The sequence below is a fragment of the Hemitrygon akajei genome, chromosome 16 (assembly GCF_048418815.1).
Source record: "Hemitrygon akajei chromosome 16, sHemAka1.3, whole genome shotgun sequence".
Lineage (NCBI taxonomy): Eukaryota > Metazoa > Chordata > Chondrichthyes > Myliobatiformes > Dasyatidae > Hemitrygon > Hemitrygon akajei.
Window position 1 is genome coordinate 6,866,251 of NC_133139.1, and position 26,092 is coordinate 6,892,342.

A 26,092-nucleotide genomic window follows, 5' to 3' on the forward strand; every position below is an offset into this window, starting at 1 on the left:
TTTGTAAAGCCAAGCTGACTTTGTCCTATTAAGCTATGTTTATCCAAATGCCCTGTTACTGTTTCCTTAATTATCGATTCCAACATTTTGCCAACCACAGATGTTAGGCTAACTGGTCTATAATTCCCAGCCTTCTGTCTATTGCCCTTTTTAAATAAAGGAGTTACTTTAGCATTTTTCCAATCTGCCGGGACCATTGCCGAGTCCAGCGAGTTTTGAAAAATTATCACTAATGCATCCACAATCCCGACCGCCACTTCCCTTAAGACCCTAGGATGCAAGCCATCCGGTCCAAGGGATTTATCCACCTTCAGTCCCATTAATTTATCAAGTACCATTTCCTTGGTGATTTGAATCGTAGTTAGCTTCTCTCCCCTAGAGCCCCCTGTTTATCCAGTGTTGGGATATTTTGAGTGTCCTCTACTGTAAAAACTGATACAAAATATTTGTTCAGCGTTTCTGCCATCTCCATGTCCCTTACCATTAATTTCCCGGTCTCATCTTCTAGGGGACCAACATTTACTTTAGCCACCCTTTCTCTTTTTATGTAACTTTTTATGTATCTATCTTACTATCTGCCTTTATGTTTTTCGCCAATTTACTTTCATAATCTATCTTCCCCTTCTTAATCAATCTTTTTGTTATTTGCTGCTGATCTTTAAAAGCTTCTCGATCTTCAATCTTCCCACTAGATTTAGCTACCTTATATAACTTTCTTTTTAGTCGTATACTTTGTTTTATTTCTTTACTTAGCCACGGATAACTATTTTTTCTTTTACACCCTTTTTTCTTCAGTGGAATATATTTTTCTTGATAGTTGTAAAATAACTCCTTAAATATACACCACTGATCAAGTACCGATCTACCCTTTAATCTATTTTCCCAATCCATCTTAAGCAATTCCGCTCTCATACCATCATAGTCTCCTTTATTTAAGCTCAGTACGCTTGTTTGAGATCCAACCCTCTCATCCTCTAATTGAATATGGAATTCGACCATGTTATGGTCACTCATTCCAAGGGGATCCTTTACTAGGACATTTTTTATTGGTCCTGTCTCATTACACAGGACCAGATCTAAGACTGCTTGCCCCCTTGTCTGCTCAGTAACATATTGTTCAAGGAACCCATCCCGAATACACTCAATAAACTCTTCTTCAAGGCTGCCGTGTCCGACTTGATTAGTCCAGTCAATATGAAAGTTAAAATCCCCCATAATTATAGCTGTTCCCTTATTACAAGCCCCAACTATTTCCTGATTTATGCTCCGACCAACTGAGTTACAGCTGTTTGGAGGCCTATAGACTACTCCCACCACTGCTTTTTTCCCTTTACTATTTCTTATTTCTACCCAAATTGTTTCGTTATCCTGATCCTTTGAGCCAATATCATTTCACTTTATTGCAGTGATTTCTTGCTTTATTAACATAGCCACCCCACCTCCTTTTCCTTCTTGCCTGTGTCTCCTAATTGTCGAATACCCTTGTATGTTTAATTCCCAGTCCTGGTCACCCTGCAGCCATGTTTCCATAATTGCCACAATATCATAACCATACGTAATTATTTGTACTGTCAACTCATCAATTTTATTCCTAATACTACGTGCATTCAAATAAAGGACTTTCAAATATGTTTGACACTTATTTCCTACCTTTTCCTTTTGTACAACTTTACGCTTATCTCCGTACATTCTTTCCCCTCCTGACACATTCTGTCTTTTTTCTGTGCATTGCTTGGACTTCCAGTGTCTGCAGATTAATTTTGCTTGCTAAGTATAGTCTTTGTTTTTCCCCATGTTCAAATTTAAACTTTAAATACAAGGATAATGCCATTTTTTGCAAAGCTAACAGCCAAGCATTAAATTTAAAAATTTTGATCTGTCGCTTACAAGCAATCACTTCCCCAAATTCCTGTTATTTACACACTACTAATGACATGAGGTTTCAATCTTATTTTTTTAAGCCAGATGTTGATTTTAATTTGATTTTTCCTCAGATTTGTCTACAACGGCATTTTGTCATCCAAATACATTAACAAACTTCAATCATGGTAGGCAAAATAAACTACTTTAAATTGAACATTGTCTTCAGAAAGAGGCAACAGCTGTGACCATTTCTTTAGCAGGAAACCCTTGTTCTGTTTGCTCAGGGTACTTTCCCAAGCAAGCACCCTTTCTGACCACATTGGTATTGGTTTATTGTTGTCATTTCTACCAAGATACTGTGAAAAGCTTGCTTGGCATACTGTAACACCAGGGGTTGTCAACCTGGGGCCCACAGACCCCTTGCTTAACGGCATAAAAAAAGGGTTGTGAATCCCTGATTTATACAGATCTAATCATGACAGTGCATTGAGCTAGAATAATGTCACTTCACACCACGGAAACTGGCATAAGCACCGGCCTCATGAGCCTATAAGGCTCAGGAGAGACTTTAACGGTTAACTTTCTTCGAAAGTACAAACGTGGCTCTAGCCTTAGAATATAGGGATATCCATTTAGAACAGAGATTGAGGAGGAATTTCTTTAGCCAGAGGATGGTGAATCTGTGGAATTCATCACATCAGACAGCTGTGGAGGCAAAGTCATTAGGTATATTTAAAGTGGAGGTTGATAGGTTCGTGATTAGTCAGGACTTCACAAGTTACAGGGAGAAGGTAGGAGCATGGGGTTGAGAGAGATAATAAATCAGCCATGATGGAATGGCTGAGCAGACTCACAGGGCCGAATTTTTCTCCCATGTCTTACGGTTTTCTGGACACGAGAGACCGCAGATGCTGGAAATCTGGAGCAATACACAAAATGCTGGAAGATACCTGACCCACTGAGGTTCTCCAGCATTTGTGTATTGCTGGAGTCAACCTCAAAGTGGATCTTGGACCATTTCCCAGAATTAAAAATTAATTTAAAGACTCGGCCTTGTTCTCCTAATGCTTCCAGGTTCTCTGCAAACATGATGACAAGTACTTCACAGAAATAAATTAGGTGTCAGTCTTGGCTCGCTCAAGAGCACTGAGGCAATCGGCAAACAGGGAGTGTGCCAGATTTAACTCCAGATGGATTACCATGCCTGCCTCGTTTTATCCAAATGCAAGTCTTACCAAACTATCACCATCTGACTGCATCCACTAGTTAGTTTAATACCTCATCATGTAAAAACAATAATTAATGTCCTGCTTGAAATTAACAATCATAGGACCATATGATACAAAAGCAGAATTAGGCCATTTGGCCCATTGAGTCTGCTCCACCATTTCATCATGGCTGATCCAACTTTCACCACAGCCCCAATTTCCTGCCTTCTCCCCATATCCCTTATGCCCTGACTAATTACAAATCTATTAACCTCCGCCTTAAATATACACAAAGACTTGGCCTCCTCAGCTACCTGTAGCAACAATTTCCACACATTCATCCACTGTCTGGATAAAGAAAGTCCTCAGTGTTCTAAATGGATGTCCCCTTATCCTGAGGCTGTGTCCTCTGGTCCTAGGCTCCCCCATTATAGGAAACATCCTCTTCACGTCCGCTCTATTGAGATCTTTCAACATTTGATAGGTTTCAATGGGGTCACCTCTCATACTTCTAAATTCCAGTGAATAGAGGCCCAGAGCCATTAAGCACTCGTCATGTGACAAGCCTTTCAATCCCAGTCTTATTTCAGTGAACCTCCTCTGAACCCCTTCCAATGTCAGCACATCCTTTCTTAGGTAAGGAGCCCAAAACTGCTCACAATATTTCAAGTGAGGCTGCATCTGTGCCTTACAAAATCTCAACATTACATCCTTGCTTCAAGGGTGAGGCACGAGCAATATTAGAATGTTAATATCCACTTCATGTTCTTTTTAAAATTGTGTCCTTTATGCTTATTGGTGCAATTTTTTATGCCGCATTGGATCTGGAGCAATAATCATTTCATGCACTGAAGAATACAATAAACAACCTTGAATATTAATCACAGTTGAGATAGCAATAGATCTGGGGTCGCAAGCGCCATTAATATTGAATATCAAGCGGAACAATTCTACTTGCGGGAAAGACAGAATGATATGTCTGTTGGGACTGCAGAGTTGAGGAGATAGTTTGCTATCGCACATTTCAAAGTAAATTCATTATCAAAGTACATATCCCTGTAGGTCAGCATATACAACCCCAAGATTCATTTTCTTATGGGCATACTGAACAAATCTATAGAATAGCAACCATAATGGGATCAATGAAAGATCAACCAGGGTGCAGAAGGCAACAAACTGTGCAAATGCAAATATAAATAAATGGCAATAAAGAATGTGAACATGAGAGAAAGGGTCCTTAAAGTGAGATTATTGGCTGTCGGATCATCTCGATGGATGGGCAAGTGAGTATAGTCTCCTTTTGTTCAAGAGCCTGGTGGTTGAGGGGTAGTAATTATTCTTGAATCTGGCTGTGCTAGTCCTAAGGGCATAGCCTAGGTGGTGTGGATCTCTGAAAATGGATGTTGCTTTACCCACAACAGCATTTCATGTAGATGTGTTCAATGGTGGGGAGGGTTTTACCTGTGATGGACTGGGTCAAATCCACTACCTTCTGTAGGATTTTCTGTTCAGAGGCATTGGTGTTTCCATACCAGGCTGTGATGCAGCCTGTTAATACACTCTCCACTACACATCTATAGCTTGTCAAAATTTTAGATGTCATGCCAAATCTCTACAGATTCCCAACGAAGAAGAGAAGCTGCCGTGCTTCCTACACAATTGCACTTGCATGTTGGGTCTAGGACAGGTCCTCTGAAATAGTAACACCCAGGAATTTGAAGTTACTATCTCTCTACAGCTCAACATACTTACTTGGAAAATTGTCAAATATAAGTAGAAACAAATTCTCAAAGAACCTTCTGTTGTGGGGCTTGGGGAGGACACTAAGCTCACTTGTCTTTAATTTAGGTGCTTTTTTGTTAAATTCTCTTCCTTTGTAGCATATTGTTATTGTATGCTTAATCTTGCACTGTATTAATGCTCCCCATTGGAATTTGTGGTTTTTAATTTTGAAAAATGTTTTGAAAAACTAATAAAAAAAATTTAAAAAAAAGAACCTTCTGTACTTCCCGCTTCCACCCAAAATACAGTAAAACTTTTCAGCACAAATTTTGTAACCAGAAAACAGACACACAAAATGCTGGAGGAACTCAAGGCGATCAGAATAAACGGTTGAAGTTTCAAGCCAAAACCTTCACCAGAACTAGAAACTAAGGAGGAAGAAGCCAGAATAAGATGGAAGGGGAGGGGACGGTGGACAAGCTGGCAGGTGATAGGTGGGCCCAGGTGAGGTGAAGGAAGGGGACAGTCCTCGTTGGTTGTTACATTAACTCAGACTTCATGAGCTTTTATACCAGGATATTGAGATATGAGATTTACCATGATGCTCAGTAGAAATTATTTGGGATCTACACAAACAGTAAGCATAGCACAATCCTTCAATTAGGTTGAAGAATCCTTAGATGCTGCAGAATCCCAATCTGGAAGTGAAAATATCAAAATTCAAAGTAAATTTACTATCAAAGTACATACATGTCACCATATACAACCTTGAGATTCATTGTCTTGCTGGCATTCATAGCAGAACAAAGGAAATATTGTACAACAAAATCAATGAAAAAACCACAAAGACAAAGTACAAAATACAAAAAATAATAAAAAGTAAATAATATTGAGAATGTGGATTTGTAGAGTTCTTGAAAGCGAGTCCATTGGTTGTGGAATCAGTTCATTGTTGAGGTGAGTGAAGTTATCCACGCTGGTTCAAGACCCTGATGGTCAAAGGGTTATAACTGTCCCTGAACCTGGTGGTGTGGCACCTGAGGCTCCTGTACCTCCTTCCCAATGACAGAAGTAAGAAGAGAGTATGGACTGGATGGGTGGTGGTGCTCTTTGTTGATGGTTGCTACTTTTTGTGGCTGTGCTTCTTATAGATCTGCTCAATGGTGGGGAGAACATTTCCAATGATAGATATTTAATTGTGCATCAAAGACAGTCCACACTGAGCTTAGCCCTATCAACCAATCTGGCATTTGCTACATCACCAAGTCCTGTTGATATGGGCCTCAAGTAGAACATCACACCACCAGGCTCAAGAACAGTCTGTATCCCAGTGTTTAAGACTTTTGAACAGACCTTCCTACAACAAGACAGGCACTTGACCTCACAATCTACCTCATCTTGGCCTGGCACCTTAGTGTCAGCCTGCACTCTCTCTATAACTGTAGCACTTTATTCTGCATTCTGCTAATGCCTTCCCCTTGTACTACCCCAGTCCACTTGTAATGAAGTGCTCTGTATGGATGGCATGCAAAATTAACTTTTCCACTGTACCTCACTACACATGACAATGAAACAATTCACACAAGTACTTTTACATGGGGGAAGGTTTCGATGTTTCTATCATTCATTCTATGGTGTTTCTTGTTTCGTGGATGTCTGTGAAGAGTACAAATTTCAGGTTGTACACTGTATACATTCTCTGATATTAAATGAGCCTTTGAAATAAAGTAACTTCAGAAAATCTCTCAAGAAATACTTAAATCAAAATTATTCAATATGAAAACTTTCCTAGGAAATACTTTCTACAGGCGAACAATTGAGAGCATCCTGAGTGGCTACATCACTGCCTGGTACGGGAACTGTACTTCCCTCAATGACAGGACTCTGCAGAGAGTGGTGTGGACAGCCCAGCGCATCTGTAATGTGAACTTCCCACTATACAGGTCATTTACAGAGACAGGTGTATAAAAAGGGCCCGAAGGATCTTAGGGGACCTGAGTCACCCCAACCACAAACTGTTCCAGCTGCTACCGTCCGGGAAACGGTACCACAGCATAAAAGTCAGGTCCACCAGGCTCCAGGACAGCTTCTTCCACCAGGCCATCAGACTGCTGATACAAGTGTATTTCTACATTATATTGACTGTCCTGTTATACATACTACTTATTATAAATTACTATAAATTGCACATTTAGACAGAGCCATAACATAAAGATTTTTACTTATTTTTAAAGATTTCAAGATTTTTTAAATGTCTTTGAGAAAATTAACAATTCACTTTTAGGGTAAAAATTCATTTACTTTGTGTAGGTTTGTAAGCCGAATACGTGCTAATTAGTATTTCAAATAAGAGTTCCATTTCCTGAATTGCGATTTTATAACACTTCAACTCAGTAAGAAATAACTGGGGAAAGGGCACTGTTATCCCACCCTGCAACGCTACACACAACTGTCCCTTCATTTCGGGCTCGTTCGTTTAAAATCGTGAGGATTGACCGTCTACAACAATGTGATTGGTCAATCGAGACCAGTGATTCTGAACGGGTTTCAAACAGCAGGTGTGGAATACTCAAACTTTTTGGCATTTTAAGTGCAATTTTATTCAAGCTCCCGATCAAATCATTGCTTCATAGAACAGGAACAGGCCCTTCGGCCCACTATGTCTATACCGACCACGACGCCGCTTTAATTGAATCCCAGCTGCCTGCACATTTAAAACCCGTTGTACCCACGTAGTGAGACAATCTCAAGGCCGGCATTATGGTTAAAGTAGGTATTTACTGTTTAAGGAAGCATAGAGAGTACCTTGGTGTAAAGTTCGGCTACCGACATGGTGTCCCCTGCAGCGAAATCCTTCCAGAACCACGCCGGTACCAAACCAGCAACCTTGCCCCCCGGCACGGGTTTCACTGTTCTCCGACGCCCTGCTGACCTTTGCTCAGACACAACCACCTCCCTCCACGTGATTGCACTCACACCTGCCCTGAGGAACACGTCCCTCCGACCCTCAGCTCCTCCTCACTTCGTTCCCCCGACAACATGACAGGACGGTGTCGGGAAGTCCGGCCTCGTTGGTCATCGTATAAAGGGACCGTAGGCGGCAATTAATAAATCTGCGATTGTAAAAAAAAAAGTTATTATTGAAAACTCAGCCAGCTCCATCATTGGGACTAGCTTCCCCAGATCGAGGTCATCGTCAAAATGGCATCACCCAGGAAATGCCCTCTTCTCCTTGCTACCATACAGGAACCTGAAGATACACACTCAATGTTTTAGGAACAACTTCTTCCCCTCCGCAATTATAATTTATTGTTTTTATTATAATGTATTGCAGTGTACTGCGGCCGCAAAACAACACATATCATGACATGTGCCAGTGATATTAAACCTGATTCTGATTATTGAGAGGAATGAAGGGAAGGCAGACAAGGAAAGAGAACAAGAATATTTTGATCATTTCTTTCAGCTGAGTTAAAGCTCTAGGAGGGGGTTTGGGTGAAATGGTCATCAAGGATCTCAAGCAAAACCAATGGCAGTGGACAGCAATGGATCCATAAAGTGGTGAAGGAGCTTTGGTAATCACCACTGTTGTTCCTCAGAATGAGGTCCTCTGCTCAAATATCTCCAAATGCCTCACCAGCTTCGCTTGGGTGAGAGGGGAGTTGAGAACTGGTTTGCTTATCGTGTTCACAACAGGTTCAGTAATTTATATTTAGGAGGAGATCAGGCCATTCAGCCCATTGAGTTTGTCCACCACTCATCATGCCTGATTTATTCTCCCTCTCAATCCCATTCTCCTGCCTTCTCCCCATAACCTCCCCAACTCTTCCTCTGCTACATTGATGACTGCATTGATGCTGCTTCATGCATCCATGTTGAGCTCTTCAGTTTTATCAACTTTGCCTTCAGCTTCCACCCTGCTCTTAAATTCACTTGATCCACTGCTGACACCACCCTTCCCTTTCGTGATCTTTCTGTCTCCATTTCTGGAAACAAACTGTTGACCGACATCTTTTATAAACCTAGCAAATCCCAGGGAAACCTTGACTAAACTTCTTTCCATACTGTCGCCTGTAAAAATGCTACTCCCTTTTCTCATTTCCTTCATCTTGGCTTCATCTGTTCCCAAGAAGAGGTCTTCCTTTCCAGGACATCAGGAATGTCCTTCTTCAAAGAACAGGGTTTACCTTCCTCCACCACTGATGTTGCCCTCACCCACATCTCCTCCATTTCCCATATATCGTGCTCACTCTAACTTCCCACCGCCTTAACAGTGATAGAGTTCCTCTTGTCCTTATCAACCACCCTGCGAGCCTTTGCATCCAACACATCATCCTTCACAACTTTTGCAATCTCCAAAGGGATCCTATCACTAAGCATACCTTTACTTCTCCTCCTCTCTCCACTTTCCACAAGGATCGCTCCCTCCGCAATTCCCTTGTCCATTCGCCCCTTCGCACTGATCTCCCTCCTGGCACTTATCCATGCAAGTGGCCGAAGTGCTGCACCTGCCCATCACCTCCTCCTTCACCTCCATTCAGGGCCCCAAACAGTCCTTCCAGGTGAGGTAACACTTCACCTATGAATCTGCTGGGATCGTCCAGTGTATCTGGTGCTCCTGATACGACTCCCTCTGCATTGGTGAGACCCATTACAAACTAGGAGACCACTTCACCGAGCACCTGTACTCTACCTGCCAAAAGTGGAACTTTCAAATGACCAAATATTTTAATTCCCATCCTCATTCCCATTCTGACATGTTGGTCCATGGCTTCCTCTTCCTCTGTCAGATTCTTTCTTCTCCAGCCCTTTAACTTTCCCACCCACCAGGCTTCAGCTATCACTTTCTAGTTATCCTTCTTCCCCCCACCCCTACCTTTATAATCCCACGTCTTCCCCCTTCTTTTCCAGTCCTGAAAAAGGGTCTCGGTCCAAACTGTTGACTGTTTATTCATTTCCATAGATGCTGCCTGACTCGTTGAGCTCCTCCAACATTTTGTATGAGTTGCTTTGGATTTCCAGCACCTGAAGAATCTCGTGTTTATGAAATGTAATGTTAGCATTCATTTTGAGAGGACTAGAACATAAAAACAAGGATGTAATGCATTTTTAAGGCATTGGTCAGGCTGCACTTGGAGTATTGTGAGCAGTTTTGGGCCCCTTATCTAATAAAGGATGTGGGTATAGAGATAGTTGATGAGAATGATTCCAGGAATGAAAGGATTAACATATGAAGAGCATTTGATGCCTCTGGGCCTGTATATGCTGGAGTTTAGAAAAATTAAGGGGCAGGAGGGGATCTCATTAAAAGCTATCAAACATTGAAAGGCCTAGATAGACATGGGGAGAATGTTTCCTACAGTGGGGGAATTCTAGGACCAGAGGGCACAGCCTCAGAATACAATGTCCCTTTAGAACAGAGGTAAGGAGGAATTTCTTTAGCCAGAGGGTGGTGAATCTGTGGAATTCATTATCACAAACAACTTTGGAGACCAAATCATTACATATATCTAAAATGGAGATTGATAGGTTCTTGATTAGCAAGGGTGTCAAAGGCAGGAGATTGGGGTTGATAGGGATAATAAATCAGCCATGGAACAAACCCAATGGGCCGAATGGCCTGATCCTCCTCCTAAATATAAATTACTGGACCTGTTGCGAACCCCATACGCAAACCGGTTCTCAAATCGCCTCTCATCCAAGCCAAGCTGGTGAGGCATTTGGAGATATTTGAGCAGAGGACCCCATTCTGAGGAACAACAGTGGTGATTACCAAAGCTCCTTCACCACTTTATGTTCACTGCCATCAGTTTTGGTTGAGATCCTTGGTGACCATTTCACCCAAACCCACTCTTGGTGCTTACAACCATTCAGTTGCATGTCTCTTCAGAATGAGTACTACATGATCTTGGTCTGCCATCTGGCAACATGCAAGCCGTTAAACCTCTTCCACTTTGCCTCTGCCTTGGAAAGAAGCCCACAAAACCAAAGACCCTTCTTACCCCAATGATTCACTCTTTACTCCCTTCTATTGGGCCAAAGACACAAAAGCTTGAATACACACACCAGCACACTCAAGAACAGTTTCTGTCTTGGTCTTATGAAACTCTTGAATGAACGTCTTGTTCAATAGAGATGAACTTGATCTCTCAACCTACCTCATCATGGCCCTTGCACCTTATTTGTCTACTTGGGCCCCTGCTCTACTCACTTTATATTTATGACTGTCAAGCTAAGCACAGCCTGAATGTCATATTTAGGTTTGCTGATGACACCACTGTTGTTGGCTGAATCAAAGGCTGTGACAAATCAGCTTATAGGAGGGAAAGTGAAAATCTGGCTGAGTGGTGCCACAACAACAACCTTCACTCAATGTCAGCAAGACCAAGGAGATGATTATTGACTTCAGGAGGAGGAAACCGAAGGTCTATGAGCAAGTCCTCATCAGAGGATCAGAGATGGAGAAGGTCAGCAACTTTAATTTCCTTGTTGTTAGTAATTTATAAGATCTGTTCTGGGCCCAGCACCTAAGTTCCATTATGAAGAAAGCACAGCAGTGCCTCTGCTTTCTTAGAAGTTGGCAAAGATTCAGTGTGTCATCTAAAACTTAGACAAACTTCTGTAGATGTGCAGTGGAGTGTATATTGACTGATCTGGAAACACCACCGCCCTTGAACAGAGAAGCTGCATCCATCATCAAAGAACCCCACAATCCAGGCCATGCTTTCATCTCACTGTTGCTATCAGGAAGGAGGTACAGGACCTTCAGGAACAATAGATGCCCTTCAACCAATAGGCTCTTGAACCAGTGGGGATAACTTCACTCAATTTCCTCACCCTAACACTGAACTGTTCCCACAACCTACCCACTCAATTTCAAGAACTCTTCGTCTCATGTTCTCAATATTTATTACTTATTACTTATTATTATTATTATTATTATTATTATTATTGTTGTTGTTGTTGTTATTAATATTACTTGATTTCTTTATTTTTGAATTTGCAGTTTGTTGTCTTTTGCACTTGGTTGAAAATAAATATCAGCTGTATACAGTGAAATATGTGTATTTTGATAATAAATTTGCATTGAACTTTGATGCATGATACTTTATAATATTTACAAACAGCCACTGCAGCACTTGCTTAAGGTCACCTTAATTTTATTGTTGTTATCCTTGTCTCTAACTGCCAAGAACAGTATCATTCCGCCTTCTATAGAGTTATCTGTTTACATCTTGTTATATGTTCTTGTTACCTCCATAATGTTACAAAAAAATCTTATTTTGAATCAAGTACAATTTGAAATTTATTACTCTATGTACAGCACAGGTAGAACTAAATCTCTCTTAATGCCAAAATTCTGCCAAATTTAGATTTCTTAGAATTATGTCCTTTGACTTAAGAGTCTTTCAATAAATACAGCAGCTCTAACTCAAACAGAACAGAGTTGATGATTCATTCTGAAAGTATTGGTATTGGGAACTGAAATTACTCTGGAGATTTAAAGGTCCTGAAAATGTTGAGCTTCATTTGTTTTCCAAGCAGGACAAAACCCGTGTAGATAATAAAACAGGCATCAGTGGGACCTCGTCTATGCTCGTTTATTAGGTACAAGAGTGGAACCCACTGTGATCTTCTGCTGCTGTAGCCCATCCGTTTCAAGCTTCAATGTGTTGTGTGTTCAGGGATGCTCTTCTGCACACCACTGATGTAACACGAGGTTATTTGTCGCCTTCCTTTCAGCTTGAACAGGTCTGGCCATTCTCCTCTGACTTCTCTCATTACAACACTTTTTCGTGCACAGAACTGCCGCTCATTGGATGTTTTTTTTTTGTTTCTCACACTATTCTCTGTAAACTCTAGAGACTGTTGTGTGTGAAAAATCCCAGGGGATCAGCAGGTTCTGAGAGACTCAAACCATGCTGTCTGCCACCAACAATCATTCCATGGTTAAAGTCACTTCGATCATATTTCTTATCCATTCTGATGTTTGGTCTGAACAACAGCTGAACCTCTTGACCATGTCTGCATGCTTTTATCATTGAGTTGCTGCCACTGAATGGCTGATTAGATATTTGCATTAACAAGCAGGTGTACCTAATAAAGCGGCCACTGAATGAACATTTGCAATGATCACCATTAGAATTTTAAGAAACAAAACTGTAATTTTTTTCAATCAAATTCAGATTCCAGATTCAGATTTAGACTTATTTATCATATGTACATTGAAACATAGAGTGAACTGTAATAGTTACGCGTACATTATGTTATAGGATTGCTTTTATATTTATACTTATTGCTTTTTTATTGCTTTTCAAGTCAAGTCAAGTCAAGTTTTATTGTGCTCCTTATGCTTATTGTGTTTTTTATGCTGCATCAAATCCAGAGTAACAATCACTTTGTTCTCCTTTGCACTCATGTATTGAAGAACGACAACGAAGCAACAACAGGAAGAAGTCGAAAGAGAGCACACACCGGTCTTTATCAATGGACCAGACGTGGAAAGATCACCGGGGTCTCTCTTCCTGCCATCACGGACATTTACACTACACGCTGCATCCGCAAAGGAAACAGCATTATGAAGGACCCCACGCACCCCTCATACAAACTCTTCTCCCTCCTGCCATCTGGGAAAAGGCTCCGAAGCATTCGGGCTGTCACGACCAGACTGTGCAACAGTTTCTTCCCCCAAGCTATCAGACTCCTCAATACCCAAAGCCTGGACTGACACCTTACTGCCCTATTGTACTGTTTATTATTTATTGTAATGCCTGCACTGTTTTTGTGCACTTTATGTAGTCCAGTGTAGGTCTGTAGTCTAGTGTAGTTTTCTCTGTGTTGTTTTTTTTTATTACGTAGTTCAGTCTAGTTTTTGTACTGTGTCATGTAACACCATGGTCCTGAAAAACGTTTCATTTTTACTATGTACTGTACCAGCAGTTATGGTTGAAATGACGATAAAAGTGACTTGACTTGACTTGACTTGAAAGAGTGAGTATTTTCAAGTTCCTAGGTGTCAACATTTCTGTGGATCTATCCTGAGCCCAGCATATTGATACAATTACAAAGAAGACATGACAGCAGCTATATTTCATCAGGAGTTTGAGGAGAATTAGTATGTCACCAAAGACCCTTGCAAATTTCTACAGATGTACCATTGAGAGTGTTCTAACTGGCTGCATGACCGCCTGGCATGGAGGTGCCACTACACAGGATGGGAAAAGCTGCAGACGGTTGTAAACTCAGCCAGCTCCATCGTGGGCACTCTCCTCCCCAGCATCCAGGACACCTTGAAGAGGTGAGGCCTCAAAAAGGTGGTGTCCATCGTTAAGGACCCCCATCGCCATCTTCTCATTGCTACCATCAAGGAGGAGAAACAGGAACCTAAAGACACATGCTCAATGTTTTGGAAACAGCTTCTTCTCCTCCACCATCAGATTTCTGAACAAACATTGGACCTATGACACAAACTCTCGCATTTTCCTCTCTTTTTGCATTATTTATTTAATTTATTTAAATCTTTTTTTATATACACTTACTGTAATGATAGTTTTTATTATTATGTGCTGCAATGAACAAATTTCACAACTTATGCCGGTGATATTAAACCTGATTCTGATTCTCTTTAGATTTCAGGGGAAATATATAGAAAATAATTCAAGAACAACTTGGATAGATTTCCTTCAACTGCATTTTAATGCATGTTATCTTTGCAGTAATGAATGTAAACCTTGAAATATTGATCATATTGTTTTAATAATTTATTTTACCTATTCTGTAGGGAGCCAAGAACTTTACAAACACATTAAAATGAAATTATATAAAACTGAATATTACAATATCACTTCCAAATTATGACAGTCGAGCTCCTTTCATAAATAATGTACTGTATAGCTGATTCATCAGCAGTCCACTTTGGATGAGTTCACTACTTATAAACCCTAACCCATTCATCTTTATTTGGAACGTGGGAGGAAACTGGAACACTCGGAGCGAACACACACTATTTTTGATGGATTCGTCAATAGTTTGCTGTTACATCTTCTGTTTTAGTTTCACGTTTCCACAGACGCTAGGTAAAAAAATAAAATCTAAATCCCCAAAACTTCCAGCGTCAATTTCCACCTCCTCGTGAAGATACAAGAATGGCGACGATTTCTTCATTCTGTGTGAAACGGCGTGAGGGATTGTAGAAATGTCTTACCTGCCGAGTTCCTCTGGTAACTGGCTTTTTGCTATAGATTCCAGCGTTCAAAGTCCCTCATGTCTCCAAACTCTAAATTATGCTCATTCACCTATAAGGATATTTAAATTAAAAGATTACAAAACACATAAGCAATGGCCAATATGCGTTTGGTCAAATGGCATAACTTTATATTTTTTCCTTTATTTTTCTATATGAAAGGTGGACGTTGTTAGCAAAGCAGGTATTTATTGAGATTGTAAGATTAGCTTTATTTATCACGTGTACTGTACATCAAAACATACAGTGAAATGCATTGTTTGCGTCAATGATCAAAATAGTCCAAGGATGTGCTGGAGACAGACCAAAACTGTTCCCATACTTCCAGCGCCAACATAGCATGCCCACAATTTACTGACCCGAATCTGTACACCTTTGGGATGTGGATGGAAGCTGGAGCACCCTGAGGAAACCCACACTGTCACAGGGAAAACATAAAAACTCTTTACAAGCAGCAGTGGGAATCACCAGTGGGAAGCTGAGATGGTGGTTCAGGCTGCATTTGGTCCCCATGAGGGTCGTCAGCCACTGATAACCAGTTAGACATTACAGTGGCTTTAACAGGCCGGAAGTTTTTTGTTGTCTGGTTAAGGTAACTGTTGTGAATTTAATATTTCCACAGCAGAAGGCAAACAGATGTCGGTGCCAACCTCTGTTGGAAAGCCTAAGAAGGACCCTGCTGCTCAGAGGAAGCATGAAAGTGACAAAAGTAGTGCTCTGACTACAACGGTTTTTGTGGGTAACATATCTGAGAAAGCTTATTTTTTAACTTGTGATGTAAATGCACATTATTATTTGTTGTAGTGTTTGTACTGTGTTGTGCACCTTGGTCCAGAGGAGCGTCGTTTCATTTGGCGGTATAAATATATATAGCTGAAATGACAATAGACTTGAACTTGACCTTTAAAAGCATATTTGATCTATCTGAACTTAATAAAAATGGAAAAGCCTACAGAAAGAGTTGCATACGGCCTGCCATCACAGGCAAAGCCCTCCCCACCAGAGAGCACATCTACAACGTGTGCTGTCACAGGAGTGTAGAATCCATCATCAAGGACTCCCGCCTTGTTACTGCTATTGGGACCCACACAATCAGGTTCAGGAACAGTTATTACCCCTCAACCATCAGGCTCCAGAAACTGCACAGGTAATTTCACTCACCTCAACAGTGAACTGGTTCCACAGCCTACTGTAGTGACTCATTTTCAAGAACTCTACATTTTATGCTCTCAGTAACATTACTTATTTATTAATAAGGCTTTCTTTGTATTTGTACAATTTGTCGTCTTTTGCACATTGATTGCTTGTTAGTCCGTGTGTGTAGTTTTTCATTGATTCTATTGTATTTCTTTGTCCTACTGTGAATGCCTGCAAGAAAATGGCTGTATATGTAGTTTGATGATAAATTTACTTTGAACATACTGCAAGTGTACAGTGCAATTTTCTGAAAAGATAGGTTGACTGACTGTTTTAATTGTACACATTTCAATATTAGGTAAATCCACAAAAAAAGAAACTGATTCATTAAATGCTCAATAACTTCTCTATAGACCCATTAGCCCTCTTTAACCTTCAGCCTTTTTAGTCTGAAAGGAGAGAGGTTCTATTAAAGGCAAATCTTTGAAGGACTTTTCAAAAAGGGAATGTGATGTGGCAGAGATACTAGGAGAAAAAAACCTTTTAAAGCAACACACACAAAATGCTGGAGGAACTCAGCAGGTCAGGCAGCATCTATGGAAAGGAATAAACAGTCAACGTTTCAGACTGAGACCCATCATCAGGATTGGAAGGGAAGGGAGAAGGTGCCAGAATAAAAAGGTGGGGGGAAAGGAAGAAAGCTAGCTAGAAGGTGGTAGGTGAAGCTAGATGGTTAGGAAAGATAAAGGGCTGGAGCGGAGGGAATCTGATAGGAGAGGAGAGTGGACCATAGGAGAAAGGGAAGAAGGGGTCCCAAAGAGATGTGATAGGCAGCTGAGAAGAGGTAAGAGGCCAGAGTGAGAAATAGAAGAAGAGGGGATGAAGAGAGAATATTTTTTTAACTGGAGGAAGAGATCGATATTCATGCCATCAGGTTGGGGCTACCCAGATGATGGAAAATAAGGTGTTACTCCTCCACCCTGAGGGTAGCTTCATCCTACCACAAGAGGAGGCCATGTTCTGACATGTCAGAATGAGAATGGGAATGGAATTAAAATGTTCGGCCACATTTTAGTGTTTCATGTTGTCGTAAAGAGAGCCACTGACTACGTGTAACTGTAGGGGGAATTGTAATGAAGGGATAGCTAACAGGCCCCTTGATCCTATAGCCAGAATTGAATTGCATTGACTTTATTTCTTACATCCTTCATATACATGAGGAATAAAAATCTTTACGTTACATCTCCGTCTGAATGTGCAATGTGCAATTTATAATAATTTGTAATAAATAGTATGTACAACAGGACAGTCAGTATAAGCATAGAAATACAATTGTATCAGGGTGAATTGACCAGTCTGATGGCCTGGTGGAAGAAGCTGTCCCAGAGCCTGTGATCCTGGCTGTTATGCTGGGGTACCGTTTCCCGGATGGTAGCAGCTGGAATAGATTGTGGCTGGGGGGACTCAGGTCTCCAATGATCCTTTGGGCCCTTTTTACACACCTGTCTCTGTAAATGTCCTGAATAGTGAGAAGTTCACATCTACAGATGCGCTGGGCTGTCCGCACCACTCTCTGCAGAGTCCTGCGACTGAGGGAGGTACAGTTCCCATACCAGGCTGTGATGCTGCCAGTCAGGATGCTCTCTATTGTATCCCTGTAGAAAGTCCTTAGGATTTGGGGACATGCCGAACTTCAAACGTCTGAGATGAAAGGGGCACTTTTGTGCTTTTTTTCACACATAGCCGTGAGATCATGTAAGATCCTCGGTGATGTGTATGCAGAGGAACTTAAAACTTCACCCTCTCAACCCCAGATCCATTGATGTCAATAGGGGTGAGCCTGTCTCCATTCCTCCTTTAGTCCAAAACCGGCTCCTTTGTTTTTGCGACATTGAGGGAGAGGTTGTTTTCTTGACACCGCTGTGTCAGGGTGATGACTTCTTCTCTGTAGGCTGCCTCGTTATTATTTGAAATAAGTCCATTCAATGTAGTATCGTCAGAAAATTTAATTAGCAGAATGGTAATTGTTATATGGTTATATGGTTAACGGAGCTGTGAGTGTCCATCAGATCAACATACTTTCAGATTCAGAAGCAGGTTTACTATCACCAGAATATGTCATGAAATCCGGTGTCTTTGCGGCAGCAGTACAATACAATACATAATAATGGAGAGAAAACGAACTGTGAATTACAGTAAGTTTATAAAATTAAATAATTAAATTAAATAAATAGTACAAAAATAGGAAATAAAAAAGTATTGTGGTAGTGTTCATGGGTTCAATGTTCATTCAGAAATCTGATGGTGGAGGGAAGAAGCTGTTCCTGAATCACTGAGTGTGTGTCTTCTGGCTCCTGTACCTCATGGTAGCGAGGAGAAGAGGGCATGTCCTGTACGATGAGGGGTCCTTAGTAATGGACGCCGCCTTTCTGAGGCATCGCTCTTTGAAGATACCCTGGATTCTACGGAGGCTACAATTGGCTATATCAATACTACAATCAACTTTGATTTTTTAAATGCTTATTATGTTCTCTCTTGTATGATATATGTTTAATTTATGTTTTTTTTATTTCTTGTACACTATGGTTTACTTACGTGTCTCTGATGCCATGTCCCTGTGATGGTGCAGCAAGTATGTTTTTCCTTGCACCCATGTATTTATATTATACAATATAATATAATATAATTTATATTATTCATTTATTTTATACATATTATTGTACATTTGACAATAAACTCGACTTTGACACAGACTCTTGTAGAGAACGTCTGGTGGTCCATTTCTTCTGCTGCTATAACAAGTCCTTGCTGTGTTCTTGCTACATGGCTTTGGGTTATCAATGCTGTCCTGTATTGTAAAGGGTTAATCTTTATGCTTGTTGAATGTCTTATCACCTATGTGGCCTTGAATATATCGGAGCTGGCTGCAGAAACTTTGATTACGTCTGTGGGAAGACACCATGAGAATGTAATACTGTGGGAGCAGCCATGGGAACAAGTTAGTTGAACACAGGGGAGGGACTTGTGAAGAATAGTGACAAGTGATGATTGGTTCTAATTCGATAGTTCCAATCCATACTCACGTCGTTCTACCGATGCGCAGGAGAGAGCATCTTAACAAGTGACAACACTGCTGCATACGGGGAATGTACTGCGGCAAACAGTCAAACCTGCCCATTAAATTTCTGGCACCAGCCTACCTGCCATCAAGGACATATATACAGAAAAAGGGCCAGTAGCAATATGAAGGATCCCACCCACCCTGCTTATCAACTGTTTGTCCCACTCCCATCAGGGAGGAGACTACATAGCCTCCACATCACCACCAGACTCAAGAACAGTTACTTTCCCTGAGCAGTGAGGCTGATCAACATCTCCACCCACTCTCTCCACCATTATTACTTCCTGTCAGTCACCTTATGTAAAGCCTAGTATCACTTTAAGGACATACAACTAATCTATGTATGTAAGCTATCTTATGTTCATTTGTTCGTTATGTGATGTGTCATATGACATGGGCGATTGTGGTCTTTCCACGACCTTCATTGCCCTTGGCAATTTTTTCTACACAAGTAGTTTGCCATTGTCTTCTTCTGGGCAGTGTGACTGCAGCCGTTATCAATGCGCTTCAGAGATTGTCTGCCTGGTGTCAGTGGCCACATAACCAGGTCTTGTGATATGCACCAGCTGCTCATACGACCATCCATCACCAGCTCCCATGGCTTCATGTGACCCTGACCAGGGGGCTAAGCAGGTGCTACACCTTGCCCAGGGGTGACCTGCAGGCCAGCAGAGGGAAGGAGCACCTTACATCTCCTTTGGTAGAGACGTATCTCCAGCTCACCATCTTATGTATTCAGAATCTGAATCAAAATCAGAATCATGTTTAATATGTAGTAAATCTCTGGATTACTACCAGTGCCACGTGCTAGTCAGAGTAGAAATAGGAGGATATTTCAGATGAATACGTGGCTTGAAAAATGGTGCAAGGGGGAGGGATTCAAATTTCTGGGGCATTGGAACCAGTTCTTGGGGAGGTGGGACTGGTATAAACAGGACGGTCTGCACCTGGGCTGGACTGGAACCAATGTCCTAGGGGGAGCGTTTGCTACTGCTGTTCAGGAGGCTTTAAACTAATGTGGCAGGGGAATGGGAACAAGTGCAGAGAGACAGAGGAGTGTAAAATGAGGGTAGAAGCAAAAAGTAGTAAGGTGAAAAGTAAAAGTGGCAGGCAGGCAAATCCAGGGCAAAAAGCAAAAAGAGCCACTTTTCAACATAATTGTATAAGGGCTATGAGTGTTGTAAAAACAAGCCTGAAGGCTTTGTGTGTCAATGCAAGGAGCATTCGTAACAAGGTGGATGAATTGAATGTGCAGATAGTTATTAATGAATATGATATAGTTGGGATCACAGAGACATGGCTCCAGGGTGACCAAGGATAGGAGCTCAACATCCAGGGATATTCAATATTCAGGAGGGATAGACAGGAAAGAAAAGGAGATGGGGTAACATTGCTGGTTAGAGAGGAGATTAACGCAATAGAAAGGAAGGACATTAGCCTGGAGGATGTGGAATCGATATGGGTCGAGCTGCATAACACTAAGGGGCAGAAAACGCTGGTGGGAGTTGTGTACAGGCCACCTAACAGTAGTAGTGAGGTTGAGGATAGCATTAAACAGGAAATTAGAAATGTGTGCAATAAAGGAACATTAGTTATAATGGGTGACTTCAATCTACATATAGATTGGGTGAACCAAATTGGTAAGGGTGCTGAGGAAGAGGATTTCTTGGAATGTATGCGGGATGGTTTTCTGAACCAACATGTTGAGGAACCAACTAGAGAGCAGGCCATTCTAGATTGGGTATTGAGCAATGAGGAAGGGTTAGTTAGCAATCTTGTTGTGCGAGGCCCCTTGGGTAAGAGTGACCATAATATGGTGGAATTCTTCATTAAGATGGAGAGTGACATAGTTAATTCAGAAACAAAGGTTCTGAACTTAAAGAAGGGTAACTTTGAAGGTATGAGACGTGAATTAGCTAAGATAGACTGGCAAATGATACTTAAAGGGTTGACAGTGGATATGCAATGGCAAGCATTTAAACTACAACAATTTAAACTTCAACAATGGATGAACTACAATAATTGTTCATCCCAGTTTGGCAAAAGAATAAACCAGGGAAGGTAGTGCACCCGTGGCTGACACGGGAAATTAGGGATAGTATCAAGTCCAAAGAAGAAACATATAAATTAGCAAAAAAAAAAGTGGCACATCTGAGGACTGGGAGAAATTCAGAGACCAGCAGAGGAGGATAAAGGGCTTAACTAGGAAAGGGAAAAAAGATTATGAGAGAAAGCTGGTGAATCTGTGGAATTCTCTGCCACAGGAAACAGTTGAGGCCGGTTCATTGGCTGTATTTAAGAGGAAGTTAGATATGGCCCTTGTGGCTAAAGGGATCGGGGGTATGGAGAGAAAGCAGGTACAGGGTTCTGAGTTGGATGATCAGCCATGATCATACTGAATGGCGGTGCAGGCTCGAAGGGCCGAATGGCCTACTCCTGCACCTATTTTCTATGTTTCTAATATCACCAGCATATGTCCTGAAATGTGTTATTTATATTTATTGTGTGTTTCTATCGTTATTATTATTGGGTTCTTTATCTTTTGTGTTTTTTTGTGCTGTAAAGCACCTGTAATATCTATTATTTTGTTCTCCTTAAACCTGTGCACAGGAAATGACATTAAACAATCTTGAATCTTAAGATAATGCCATATAGTTTCCATTGTTGGTAGAGTCTCAGGTGGTGCTGAGAGGGCGTACAGGACTGAGGTATGCCAATTGGTGGAGTGGTGCCATAGCAACAACCTGGCACTCAACGTCAGTAAGACGAAAGAGCTGATTGTGGACTTCAGGAAGGGTAAGACGAAGGAACACATACCAATCCTCATAGAGGGATCAGAAGTGGAGAGAGTGAGTAACTTCAAGTTCCTGGGTGTCAGGATCTCTGTGGATTTAACCTGGATCCAACACATTGATGCAGTTATAAAGAAGGTAAGACAGCAGTTATACTTTATTAGGAGTTTGAAGAGATTTGGCATGTCAACAAATACACTCAAAAACTTCTATAGTTGTACCGTGGAGAGCATTCTGACAGGCTGCATCACTGGCTGGTATGGAGGGGCTACTGTACAGGACCGAAAGAAGCTGCAGAGGATTGTAAATCTAGTCAGCTCCATCTTGGGTACTAGCCTACAAAGTACTCAGGACATCTTTAGGGAGCGGTGTCTCAGAAAGGCAGCATCCATTATTAAGGACCTCCAGCACCCAGGGCATGCCCTTTTCTCACTGTTACCATCAAGTAGGAGATACAGAAGCCTGAAGGCACACACTCAGTGATTCAGGAACAGCTTCTTCCCCTCTGCCATCTGATTCCTGAATGGACTTTGAAGCTTTAGAGACTACCTCACTTTTTTAATATACAGTATTTCTGTTTTTGCACATTTTTAATAATCTATTCAATATGGGTAATTTATTTATTTATTTATTATTATGTTTTATTTTATTTATTATTACTCTTTTTTTCTCTCTCTGCTAGATTATGTATTGCATTGAACTGCTGCTGCTAAGTTAACAAATTTCATGACAAATGCCGGTGTTAATAAACCTAATTCTGATTCTGATTAAGTCCGCTTACTGCAGCATTTCATATCAGTAGAAAGGATATAAAAGTGAGTGTTTGGGGGGGGGGGGCTTGAGTATGGTTTTTAGGGGCTTTGCCAATGGCTGCTCGTACACAGCGCCACAGATCAGGAGAGTGGGAGGTGTGCTGCAGAGAGGGGCCGTGCACACCTAGATAAGTATGTTCTGTTCTGTCTTAATAAATGCAGTTTTGTAGTTCTAAGTAGATAACTGGTGATTGTGTCTTTCTGTCTCATCGAGTCAAATCTGAGACACATCTTGAGGGCTTTTTTCGACTTTGAGTAACTCAGGGATGGAGAGTCAAAGGAATCAGTCAGGATATCTCACTCCTTCACGGAAACTTTCAGCATAACCTGGAATATATTTTCCCACTGACCGCCTGATAATTTGTTCCCATGATGCAGACCAGAGCATTATCTCTGTTAAGGTTACAGGCATGTCAACAAGAGTTGCCCATATGGAATAAATTCAAAATTCAAGATTGCTTAATGTCATTTCCAGCAGACAATAAAATTGTTACTCCGACTCCAATGCAGCACAAAAGAAATACAATAATACAAATAAATAAAATAAATGATATACATAGATTGATTGTATGTCTATAAAGTGACACTGGGCACAGGAGTGTCTGTACATAATGTGACTGACAGAAAATGATAAAGTAGTATTGGTGGAGTGGGTTAGTGGGTGGAGGTGTTGATCAGCCTTACTGCTTGGGGAAAGTGACTGTTTTTGAGTCTGGTAGTCCTGGCTTGGATGTTACGTAGCCTCCTCCCTGATGGTAGGAGACAAAAAGTCTAAGGGCAGGATGGTGGGATCCTTCATGATGTTACTGCACCTTTCTGTTTCTATATATATCCTTAATGGCTGGTAGACTGGTACCAGTGATGCGTTGGGCTCTACCTGTTGCAGAGCCTTCCCCTTTGCCTCAGTGCAGTTTCCATGGTCTTTGATGCAGTGATGCAGCTTGTTAGGATGGTTTTACTGTGCATCTGTAGAACACAACTACAGCAACAGAGGACAAACCCAAAGTGTTCCAGGTCTTTGAACCATTTGATGCACCATCAATAACTCTCTCTGAGACGTAAAGGCGAGATATCGGCTTTTATTGACTGGAAGAAGGAACAAGCAGTGGTTGACCACCATACTACATCCTGAAGACAGAGGGGCCGGGCTCAGACCTCCATCGCCTTTATACAGGGGTCTGTGGGAGGAGCCACAGGAGCAGTCAGCAGTGGCGTGTCCAGACAGGTATATGTAGTTCACCACACCATTAAAGGTAACAAAGTGAACTGCTTCATTTAGAATAATTAATTGAGCAATTTAATTTTCTCCAACACAGTAAGTAATAAATGTATTAGTAAAAATGATACAGTTACAGTCTGTTGCACATAATAAAGGTTACACAATGCACACAGTGGTGCCACGGCAATGTAGCGGTTAGCACAACGCTCTTACAGCTTGGGGCATCGCAGTTCAGAGTTCAGTTCTGGAGCCGCGTCTGTAAGGAGTTTATGTTCTGACTGTGACTGCATGGGTCTCCTCCCACATTCCAAAGACGTTAGTGGGTTAATTGGTCATTGTGATTATCCTGTGATTAGGCTGGAGTTAGATCAGTGGGTCACTGGCTGGTGTGGCTCGTTGGGCCAGAAGGGCCTATTCCATGCTGTATCTCTAAATAAATTACAAAAGATGCTTCTGTGCAGGCAGAAAATTGCAATTCACTCCCAATGATCTTGTTTCCATAACTACGGACCAAATATCCAGCAAAAATAATGACATAAGTTCCTATTTTTAAACATGTTAAAACACAGAAATCGGGGACTGGTGTTTGGAGTCAAATACTCTGAAAGAGAATAGTATGAAAGATCATTGACTAAAACAGTTACTTTCCCTAAGCAGTAAGGCTGATCAATACCTCCCCTCACTAACCCTCCCCTCCACACCCCCAACCACCACTACTTTATCATTACCTGTTAGAGTCACCTTATGTACAGATATGCCTGTGCCTAGCGTCACTTTATAATCAATCGGTGCATATGAGGTGTCCAGGGAGGGGTAGCACCTCTAGTGAAGAGGCTCGTCGTGTCCATTCTGGGGCAGATCACTCTCCTTTAGTCCCTACCGGATACTCAGCTCTCACCTGCAGCTTCAAGTATCTGTTTGCATGTGACAGCACCCACACCCCGGTACATTGCTTCGACGGGGGGGGGGGGGGGGGGTGTGCTAAACCTGGTGGGGGTAGCCGAAGAGCCTCATACTCTGACGAGATGGAGACATGCCCGTCCTAGCATGTGAAATCAGCTCTGGTGGACGGGGCAGATGGGATCTACAGTGAGATCCAAAGGCCAGGAAGGAGGCTTTGGAACGCTTCATGGAGAACGAAGGGCACGACAAGGCAGAAGTCGTCGTGCTCATCCACTGCAGCCAACAAAGACCCCAGCTTGTGATGACTACTCCTACCACAGGACCCGGTCTTATGAGATCGAGAGTGGAACTGCCCCCATGCAATGGCTTTTCCACTTGAGGAACTTTCCCACACAGGATTTCTGCCATCGTCGGACATGATGGACAACCATATGCGCTATCTTATTTACTTATATCTATTGTGCTCTTTATCCTAGTGTGTTTTTTTGGATTCGGAGTAACAAGTATTTTGTTCTTCTTTAAACGTGTATTGGAAATTACATTAAATAATCTTGAATTTCGAAGCTGTGGCATGAACGGTCCTTTTTCTGATGCCAGTTGCTGTCACAGAGGTACACATGGATTCCTGCTGTTACATGACTGGGAATGTCATCGGGCCGAATCATTTTAAGTAATTCTCAAATACCAAAACAGTAGAGAGAAAAACACTTGTTAAAATTAGTGCTTTAATCATTTTAAAGACTGAAGCATAGACATATAATTAAGGTAGAAGTTAAAACTCTTTGAAAGAGTTATATTTTTATTTGAACATCCACTGTAATTCTCATCATTTTGAAATATAATGTATATGCATAAAATTGATTTATGCGGGTGTGTCCAGAGCTTGCCAAGCAGTAATTATTGCTCATAAAACATCCAAAATACACCCACACAATGTCCAATGCACAACACGAAAGCTATTCATAAGCATTTCCAGTTCTCTTTAGTTCAACTGATTTTCCTCAAATACAATAGATCCATCTCTAAACTCTGTGAAGGAGAGGAACAAATTACAGAGTAACACACACAGAAT

The 26,092-nt window shown here is 41.4% G+C and overlaps 1 protein-coding gene across 1 annotated transcript in view; it reads right to left on the bottom strand.

The window, feature by feature from the left end:
- The window catches only part of LOC140740315 (unconventional myosin-Vb-like), a 189,383-nt gene that overhangs the window by 152,978 nt on the left and 10,313 nt on the right, over nt 1–26,092 (bottom strand). The window contains exon 4 of the mRNA XM_073069469.1: nt 25,561–25,696. Within this exon, the coding sequence (XP_072925570.1) occupies nt 25,561–25,696 (136 nt within the window). The remainder of the gene's footprint in view (nt 1–25,560; nt 25,697–26,092) is intronic.